We start from the raw sequence: 10,831 nt of genomic DNA, 5'->3' as shown, positions 1-10,831 counted from the left end.
GGTCGGAATATAACATGAGCCCCTACTCATTTGCTCTCTGCTGTATGTAGAACTGAACATAAAAACTACCATGGTTGATTTTAATTTTTTTAAAAAAGTGAGTAAAACATTTTGTTGAAATAAAAGCAGCAAATTGATACTTCAGAGGTCCAGCTATATGTTCAGCTTAATGTTTTCCTGTGGCAATTTGCTTCAAATCCCTCAAAATCAGATACTATTAACAAGTTACTAAATTATTTTTGTACATTTATATATTAGAAGTTATTTCCCAGATAACAACTAATCGCAGATACTAAAAAATACTAGACATTTCACTGTAACATTGGGTGTTTCTGTTAGAAGCTGGTCTCCTAAAGTGACTGTAATTAGGTAAACATCATTACCATTTGAGTATATTACAGGGAAGAACATTATTGATTTAAATATTACAAAATCTACTTTTAAAAGTATATTTAATCATCCACTCAAAATAACACACTGAAAGTTAAAGCAGCTACTCTGGTGTTCAGTTTAGCTAAACCCAGTATTTCCTACTTGTAAATATTTATTTATCCAGAAAGAGACCAGAAATGTGGTTTGAAACATCACCATTTTGTGCCTCCTTATGCAAATTCAGTGTCTTCTGAACCAGAACTACTATTTATTGTGCCCAAGTTACAACATGTCCCTCAAACTTGCACATCACCTCTGGCTTAGGACAACCTTGACTGTCCTGTCCCTAGTCTCACAAATCAGTCGTGTCCTCTCTTCATTTGTATCCCCATAATTTGAAAATGGGACTCGACATAGAAAGGCTTTCACTATCTCACAGCATGACCAGTTCTGAAGGAGCAGTGTAGTGTTGTACTTCAGGGCATGGACTCTGGACACACTACTTGGGCTTCAAATCATAGCTCCACCAGTTGATAGCTGTTTGACATTGAGCAAATTCCTGGACCTCCCTTTTCTTTGATTTTCTCATTTCTCATTTTTCATAGGGATACTATTAGTATTCCACAGGGTTATTCTTGTGAGGATTAAAAGTGCTTTACATCCATCTACAATAACTAACACTTACATAGAAGTTACAAGTGCCTGGTAATCTTCTGAGCAGTTAATGTGTATGCTTAATGTTGTGTTATTGGTAAATAATACTATACACTGTGTTTGCGATTGCTAATATTATTGGATGGTAAGATTGTCAATGACTGCCTCAGATGAGTACCTGAGAGCCTCTCATTCAGATTACTTTTATGCTTCTCTCACACTAGGGAAGTACTTCTATTGAGAAAACTAAGGCTCGTAGGGTTGAGGGAACTCTTAACAGAAACATCTTGAGTAGAACCTAGATTTCTCTGCCTTATCTCTTCTTGTCCCCAGCTTCTGGCTGCCTGTAAATCTTTCCCTCTGTGCTGCCTCATTCAGACATCATTTCTCATGTATTCTAGAGCAAGTCATTCTAACTAGCTTCTCTACAGCAGTCCAACCCCCTTTTGTCTCTCCACTGCCATCATTGTTCTTTTCCTAACACAAATTTAACAAAGCTAACAACTTGGGAGCTATCTTAGGTGCTCATTTTCTAGAGTATAAAGTTTGGTAAAAATTTAGTATAAAGCCTACAGTGTGAAGTTAACATAATCTGAGAGGTTCATGTTAGCCAAGCCTTCTTTTTCAACTTCGGAAAACTGTATGCTCCACAAGACCCAGTGTTTCATCTTCAGAGAATTCCCCTCCTTCTAAACTCCAAGATCTCTCTGTCCTGCATTCCTTCTGTCCACAAAGCATCTCTCTGAACCATCTGATAAATTCCTGTTCACTCTTAATAGCCACGCTGCCACCATTCTTTTTCCTAGGATATCATGCAGCTCATCTTTTGGTGAAAAGTTCTGTATGAGTAAATTCATATTGAGATTTATCTTGATATAAAGACAACCTGTGGCAGCAAGTACTCGTCAGTGTGGAAGCAAATATCAGAGACTTCAACTTTTCATTTTCATTAGGGAAAATGTCTGACTTGTTTGAGTCTGCCACTTGCAGTTAGCTAAGGTAATGTGCTGTGAAATGATTAACAGGTGCAACAGGTAGAAAAGTAGCTTTAATTAACCCTCTATAAACAAATTTAGTAGGTGGGCACTTACATGATTTCCTGGCTTTCGTGTTACATGGGTGATAAGCAGTTTGTCTCAATAGTGTACTTGGTCATCAGTTTGCAGTCATTATCTAAAATGTAAAATGTTCTCAAGTAGCATAAAGAGAAGAGACCCTTGACGTTTGAATTTAACCACTCATTACATTTTCAGTTCTCACCTCATTGTCCCTCAATAACTTACCTTTTAGTGCGTTTCCTGAATAATTCTTAATTTTTCTAGCATATTCTTTATATCTATTTGCAAAGCACCTGAAACATATAAAGAACTAGTACTCTGTGTATTATCACTGCCTCTAATTGCAGCAGAGTGGAGTGAATTCAGTGTGGGCTGAAGTTGTCTGAAAAGCATCATGAAAGAGTTGGAACTTCAGCTGATCCTTAAAAGATAAATTTGAATTAAACAGGAGAGCCAATACTGCCAGTTATTGAACTGCTAGAGCAAAGATTTGCATATATTCCAAGGACCATAAGGCAGGCTGTGGCCATTGGAAATTAGATTTCATAGATAGAGTGTGTCAACTGTAGACAGTTCTGAGAGCCAGGCAGGGCACTGACTCAACTGTGTTAAGCATTCATGTATAAAAAGGAACATGATGGAAGTAGCAGTTTAGAAAGACTTCCTTGAATGAGTTGGTTAGCATCACACAAATGCACAAAAGTTTGAATACAGCTTTAAGGAACTCCTCTGAAGGCCTGAAACTCCTCTTAAGGCCTGGTGAAGAACCCCTCAACTAGAGACCAGAGGCCCAGATGGAGAGTTGCTGAAATATTTATTCAAATGGTGATGAAAGCCAAAGCTAAGATGGTGGCAGTGGAAGTAGAGACAGGCATTTCTGAAGAAAAATGAACAAGATTTGGTATCTCATTGGATATGGAGATGGAAGAAGGAAGGGAAGATGATGGAAGATGACAGTTTGGTAAATTAAAAAATGGGTATTCCAATGACAGAATTAGCCATGGTCCATAGTGACTAGTTCTGTTTGTGCTTATTAGTCTTATATGCTTGTATTCATAATTGAAAGTCCTAGAAAAGAAAAAGGAACAAGTGAAGAAAACTCAAAATGCCTAAACATCCAAATAAAAGAAAGTTTCAGAACTTTGGGCTCAAAGAGAGCTACATGTTCAAGTGAGCTCTGTGAGACAAGGCAAAATGCCTTCCTCATAATATCTTAAGCCAGGAATATGTTCTTTGAATTTACTACTTCTTAAAATAGGAGTCAATAAAAAAAAAAATGCAGCAAGTGTTTGCTAGTTAACTGGGGAGAAAAATGTTTTTTCTCCTAACACCACATTCAAGTTCTATGTATTGACACTAATTTTAATATGAGTATATACAAACTTGTACCAGAAGAGGTAGATTCTACAATCCTTTATGTAAGTTAACTCATATATGCTTAAATTTGTTATTTTTATGTGAAACAATATTTTTAATCAAATGAAACTATAAAACAAACTGACTCTAAAGTTGGTCTGTACTTCATTTTCTTATAATCTATAATCAGGAAATCCATTCACTCCTGCTTTATAATTTTTGTGCCTTTAAGTGGTCAGAGGAATGTGACATCTGCATACAGTCACGTCTAAATTGATAATTGTCCAGGCAGAGGGTAATTTTAAAACATAGCATGAAAAAAGGTTGAATCTGTATATTAGAAGGTTGTTGAGAGGCGGTGTTTCCCACCTCCTGGACCCCTGAATTTAAATGCGACCATTCTCTTTGGTGAATTTATCTTAAGGTGGGACAACAGGCTCAACACAGGCCGCAGCGTTCTGAGTGAGGAGGAGGCTGCGGTTTCCCAGCCGGTTTAAATGCAGGCTCTTCTTAGCAGTAAACCACACGCATGTATTCATCATTGATTTTTCAAATGATAGGTTTCTATATCACTGGTTTAGGATCCACAGTCTTGCATTCCTGAATCTATATTATGCCCAAAGAATAACAATTTGGTGGCTGGAAACAGAAATGGTTATTATACGGCTCCAAAATGCTAGCTGGCACAATATGCTAGAAACAGCAGAAATTCACTAGCAAAAAGCAGAATTTATTTGTTCTTAAAAATAACTCAATGCTCCAAAAATATGAATTTAAAAGTGTCATCATGGTTCAAAATATTTTACATTTCAGTATGTAAACACCTTAAAATATGTGACTAATCTTCTAAAATGGCATAATTTCCAAATAACAGGAAATATTCCAAGAGAAAAGTAGAAGGCTTTTTAAATCATTTTTTTTAGTTTTGAGGTATTTATTGAATGAAAAACTATAATGTATGTTTACTTTTTTCCCCCTACTGCTGCCCTGAATAACTGTTTAAAATGTGGGCAAAAAGACATAGGCTTTGTTGAAATTTCTCAGAGAGTTTACTGTAGAAAATGCAAAAAAAAAAAAAAAAACTTTTCTCAAGGCCTCCGTGAGGCATTTCCATTTTCGCACACTGGCCCAGTGCTTGTCATATCACAGGACAACACATTTCACGAAGCAGTTTTACTTCCTTTTAGCAAAATAACTCCTCCATGCAAACCAGTATCGGCATCTACCGAGCTGGGGTTTTAGTTTCTTCTGATCTATTCAAGCTTCATTGCACTGCTTAACTGATCTTTTTTTCCCCCTTCTTTTGAAATTACCCAGCTAATTTTCCATTTGATTGTTTATATAAACCAGATCTCACACAGACTTAATAGATAAGTGACATATGTCTTCAGTGCGTCCATCTGACCTTCAACTGACAGCAAAGTATAGAGCAGAATGGACCTTGATGTTCTCATTCTCTTTTTATCCCGTAGAATCTATTAATTCAAACTAAGTTCATACCATATTCACAATAATGATTCAGGATGACACATTAAATATGAAACTCCTCTAAGCACTCCATTTTGTCAAGCATTTTTTTAAAGTGAACATACTCTCTTTTGTTTGTTTTTTTCTTCTAGTGAGAGAAGGTAAATGCATTGTTTCCTGTAACAGCTTTTGCCACGGAATACTGTTCAAATTTACTGTAAAGGAAATTTTGGCGTTTGTCATATTTATCAGCTTTAGAGAATTTGGCTAATTTTCCAGAAGTTTTCTTATAGAAGGGAATTTATATTCAGATTCAACCAACATTTCTTCAATGACTCCTGTGTGCTCAACACATGTTTTGGGGGTGTCCAGTTTGTTTTATTTTTTATTTTTTATTTTTTTTTACCCCAGGAGCTAGGATAATTTTATTCATAATCCAATTGACAGACTTAATCTTGTAGTTATTTGTTATATATTCAGCCTGTTTATTCATGCATAAAATGAGACAGGTAAATGAAGGGAATATGAAGAACAAATGTGCTTTATGCCGTGTGCCTCAAATATATTTTGCTTCTAAAGATGTTCCCATAAATATCTCCTCAAATATACCTTTGCCCTGCCTTCCCAGTTCCTCATGGCCTCTATCTCAGGCCATCAAGCTAGTCTCCAGACTGGTCCACACTAGCAAGTCTTACTAATTCCTGAGTATACCAATGCCAGTAGATCTTTCTGACCACTTAGAGGTCTGTGTCATACCTCTACTCTGAAACTTTCATTTCCACCGTATAAACCCAAGGCCTTTTATCCTGGAATTCAAGATCTCCACAAGCCAACACCTGCATCCCTCCAGAGTCTCTGACATCCCTCTCTTTTCATGGGTCCCCTTCTAAACAGGTTCCTCTCAGTACCCCTTACCAGGCTCTATAAACTCCTACCTCAGCCCTTTCCTACCGCTTCATCACAACAAGCTAGCAAGGATTGTTGAATCAGGTAGCTGATTTCTCTTATTCTCCCTTCGGAGGCAGTGGAGGAAGTCAGCAGATGTCTTTCTGAGTCCGCTGTCATGCCAGCTCTGCTGGCATTTGTAATCAACTCATCCCTACCTCTCTTGGTCATATTTTGAAATATGAAAAACGGAGACCTTGGCATATCCACTTTTCTGTTAGTAGGGTGCTGAACATCAGAGACCTAAGAAAACCCTTTCAGTCTTCCCATTCAATGGCTATTCCTGTGCCTTGGTGAATCAGCACTTTAGCAGGGGCATCATCACTTCATTTCAGCTCCAGGGAAGGAGTTTGCTTTCTGAAGTTCTGTGTGAGCAGGAAAGCAAGGGTTATACACTGAACTTAGTGAGGAGGGCAAAGTAGATGGAAGAGAAACCATAGAGAGAATTCACTCAGAGAAAAGCGGAACTGAACAGCAAAATGTGTAAGCAGCTTCCCCTCCTCCTGCATGTCCTAGAAATTACAGTCTTGCTGGTATGCCCTTTCTTCATTTAAGGACACACAGACACACAAAATAAAACCCAAACCAGTGAACTGAAAGAGTGAGTCACGCCAGCCAGGCCTCCGCCAAGCTAGTCAATTAAAGTGCAAGACCAGTTCTGTGCTTTTCTTAGACCCTGAACTACTGTCTGACTTTCTTCCTGAATATTTTTGATAGGAAAAAAGTATATGCTGATTTCTGAGCAAGTTGATGTATATTGGCTGTCTTCTCATAGAAAGTTTCTAATCTTCCTTCAGAAGACTATTGAATAATTAAATGGGTTACTTGTCCCATGGAGGTCAAATCAGTCATCCTATGGTTTTGCAGTGTGTGTCTTACCATTAAGCTTTTGCTTTTCTTCTCATGTTGTGTATTCTTGGGAAACATATTTGACCTAGATTTCTTCCTGAGTGCTTTATTGTTTTTTCTTAACAGGGAACGGGTATGGCAATCCCCGAAACTCACCAGGTCTGCTGGTCTCACCTGGTAACTTGAACAAGAATATGCAAGCAAAATCTCCTCCCCCAATGAATTTAGGAATGAATAACCGTAAACCAGATCTCCGAGTTCTTATTCCACCAGGCAGCAAGAATACGATGCCATCAGTGGTAATACAAAACTACATTTTAAATAAATGTTGATAATGTTTTGTATATGTTTTGCTGTTTTTATGTTTGTCTAACTTGATGGATTACTTACATTCTCCCAGAAAATGAACACATCAGTGCCATTGACAGAGCATTGCTTGTATTTAGCTATTATTGCTGGTAACTGGTTTGCATTTCCCTTTTCCGTGTTAAAAAAAAAAAAAAAAAAAAAATCTAGTGAACGTCACTAGGCTGATGTTCTAGGACAAGAAAAACATTTTCTTTTAAGACTTTCAATTTATAGCTGGAAAAAAATTACACACTACTATCAGTCAATCTCTATGTCCCATAAGCAGAGTAATAATAGGTAATAAGGTACTTCACAACATAGTATTTTTACAATATTTATGTCCTCAACATGCTGACAATGAGAAAATACTTTCCATAATTTCTAAATGAACTTTCTCCTGTTAATTAGCAAATCCTTTCTTAGATGTATTGCGATGATAATATCTAATACATCACATGCCTGCACACTACCTCAATTCATCTTTCCATATATGTACTTCATGAAAATAGCTATCTCTCAAAAGCAAATTGTGTTAAAATTCTAGGCATTTTAAGAACAAAGGTTATATTTTACATCAAAAAACAATTGTAGCACCTCTAAGAAAGATAGATAAATAAGAAATTTTAAATAGAGATTATATCCCCAGACGCTGTCATTTTTCTTTCTTCTGGGTCTGCGTGCCTAAGATGAAGATAATGTTGTGGGACCAAATTCAACAACCAAGAGCCTTACATCAGTGTTCTACAAATTAGCTTTGCTTAAGAGCAAGAACATTTAAAACCAAGATTCAGTAGACAAATTTAGATCACTCTGCAAACACATTTCTTTTTTTTTCTCTTTCTCTGCTCTGTGGCAAGCTTCAGGGTACAACAGTCCTGCGAGATGATTAGTTTATTATGGCACAGTGCTGATTAATTTTGAATATCAACCAAAAAAATCACATAATATGCAGCATTCCTTCAGAAAAAACTGGGTCTAATAAATATAACCTCCTTCAGGGCTACATCCAAGCAGTGTGGGCCGTGCATAGCAAGCCATCTCTATCAACAGATTTATTCCAGGTCCCTTAAAACTGATGCTGTCCCAGGGAATCTGTGATGGGTCAGTTAGGTCCCTCTCTGGCAGCCAGGTGTAGCTCCCCTTCCTCCAGCAAGTGAGGTTTCAAAGCACAGTCTTGTTTTTTCCTTCAAAATGGGGTGATGAAATAATGAACATTGAGACACTGACCTGGGCTGAAAACCGGGTAAATTTGTCTTCACATTTGAGACAAACAGCTCATTAAGGGAAACAAAGAATGTCTTTGTAAGGAGTTATATTTGGAGTCTGGGTTTTAAAACTGTTTAAACTGTTGTGTCTATCGGAAGATGCTTTTCCTTTTGTTGAAAAGATTTTGCCCAATTATAAATATTTACGGACACTAATTAATAAAACTCCTTCCGCATGCTCTCAGTCTGAGGATGTCGACCTGCTTTTGGTAAGTGGTGAGAGCGCTTCCCTCAAATGGCATGTGCAAAGCTACTTTTAGGAAGAGGTGGTAGCTTTGATAAAATTGAAAGATATTGGAAGTTACCACAGTATGTCAACATTGATTATGTTTAAATACCATTACTTTCTGGCATCACTCACAGGTGAAAAGAATGTCAGGTTATTTTTTTCTGTTTCAATATTTTAGGACAATTTATAGTAAAATTCAAACAAAAATATTCTCTCATTATATAAAACTAAAATATTTCTTCTTCTGGGAATTAAAGTCTCATGATTTTAAGTTTATGTGGGGAATATTTTATCTCTTTACTGTAATGAGTTAAATATTCGCATTAGCTGCTTTGCCATCTAGTTTGAGGGAAGTTTTAGAAGAATCTGAACAAAGTGGTCAGAGCACCACCTGCTGGTCGGAATATAACATGAGCCCCTACTCATTTGCTCTCTGCTGTATGTAGAACTGAACATAAAAACTACCATGGTTGATTTTAATTTTTTTTAAATTTGCATTTGAATAAAAACTGAAACAATGGAAGTACAGTATACATATTTCATCAGTTTTCAACATAGTCTGTTTTTACCCATAATAAAGCTATGGTACTTGTTACTAGTTCTGTTGCCTAGGAGATACTGATGTAATGGGTTACTATGGCAACAGCTGGTCTCTTGAAGGATTGTAAATGATAGGGTTGGCAGAGTTCATAGAGACACATGTTAAATGATTAATTTCATGAGATTTGTACCAAGTTATCTCTTTATGTGCAAAGCTAATACTGAAATCTAATATTTTTAACTTTTAAAAATATTCCATCAGTAATGTCTTTTTATTTACTTTAAAAGAATCAAAGGATAAATAACTCCCAGTCGGCTCAGTCATTGGCTACCCCAGTGGTCTCTGTAGCAACTCCTACTTTACCAGGACAAGGAATGGGAGGATATCCATCAGCCATTTCAACAACATATGGTACCGGTGAGTAGCTTTGTCATGTGCAATTAGTACACTAAATACTTTTTATTGAAAAGCAAGATGAAAAAGTTATCTTTTACTCTATTAGGAAGCTTTATTTAGGGCCTGTGCTGTCCACAGCACTGCAACATTACCATTCTTTACTAAGACAAAGTGAATATCCACATTTTTCTTTCTTAACTGACTGAAAGTTTTATTTACACAACCTGAGTTCAAAATAGAAGCACACTTTCAAGAAAATTGAGCTATTTCTTTGATGTAGTAAAAAGCTCACTTTCTCAGGATTGTTTAACATTTCTACGTCATCAAATATGTACATACCTTTATACTAGATTGTAGTTCTAATAAACTAGAATTGTAGACTATATTACTTCAAAGCATTCATGGAATACTTATTTTTGGTTTATAGTATATTCCTTTTAAATTAAAATTATCACTGATGCTTTATCTCCCCTCCTCCCAAAATCAAAAATATGTATAATAATGATAATCCTAATAGAATATTTTGGAAATTGAAAATGTTTATTCTGTTTAGCATTTGATAATTTCTGAATTTAATATTTTCCCTTATTGTTTTGTTCTTTTAATCTAGAGTACTCTCTGAGTAGTGCAGACCTGTCATCTCTGTCTGGGTTTAACACCGCCAGCGCTCTTCACCTTGGTTCAGTAACTGGCTGGCAACAGCAACACCTACATAACATGCCACCATCTGCCCTCAGTCAATTGGGGTAAGCAATATTATTTTTTATAGTATAATTTTAGAATGCATTTTAAAAAACAAAGGGCAATCTCTAAATATGTGCTTTAATATCTCATTAGCGGATGTAAAATTCTGCTTTATTGAAATCCAAGTGTAATTTTCAGATCAATACTTTTCAAGTAGCTTAAATCTTGTATACCTGTTTTTTAAGAGGACAGCGAGCTCTGTAATAATGAGGTAAATTGTTTCCTTATTGTTTTAGGCTACATTTGTTTCCACTTCTATCAGTGATAGAATTTTTATTTAGTTTTCACACAGTTCATTTGGGACTTAAGAAGGCATTTATAGTATAAGCTTAGATATTTGAGAATCTTTCTTTTTTCACATAAACCATATAGTTTATGCCAATGTTAACCTAACACACATAGGAACAACTAGTCAATTGATACACAGGCTTCATGTATTTATAATGTATTCATAGTATAGCTGTATACTTATAGATATTGTATGAAATATATGTATATAATACTAATTAGTACATATAATACTAATTACCTAAATTTGGGTATAAAAATAATTTTTATGTAGTCAGAGGATGTATTTCTGCCCCCTTGTGGTAGTTTTCAGATATGT

At 36.0% G+C, this 10,831-nt stretch overlaps 1 protein-coding gene across 4 annotated transcripts in view; it reads left to right on the top strand.

Annotated features, from left to right (window-relative positions):
* MEF2C (myocyte enhancer factor 2C) overlaps nt 1-10,831 on the top strand; it is a 195,427-nt gene that overhangs the window by 174,732 nt on the left and 9,864 nt on the right. For 2 of the 4 annotated variants that reach the window (XM_011944248.1, XM_011944247.1), the window contains exons 8-10: nt 8,500-8,523; nt 9,372-9,501; nt 10,091-10,226. In XM_011944248.1, coding sequence (XP_011799638.1) covers nt 8,500-8,523; nt 9,372-9,501; nt 10,091-10,226 — 290 coding nt within the window. The remainder of the gene's footprint in view (nt 1-8,499; nt 8,524-9,371; nt 9,502-10,090; nt 10,227-10,831) is intronic. The other 2 variants (XM_011944249.1, XM_011944246.1) reach the window with 1 other exon arrangement.

The sequence above is a fragment of the Colobus angolensis genome, unplaced genomic scaffold, assembly GCF_000951035.1.
Source record: "Colobus angolensis palliatus isolate OR3802 unplaced genomic scaffold, Cang.pa_1.0 Scaffold23, whole genome shotgun sequence".
NCBI classification, from domain to species: Eukaryota; Metazoa; Chordata; class Mammalia; order Primates; family Cercopithecidae; genus Colobus; species Colobus angolensis.
Note: the sequence above shows the minus strand (reverse complement) of the source record. Positions and strands in the feature narration are given on the sequence as shown.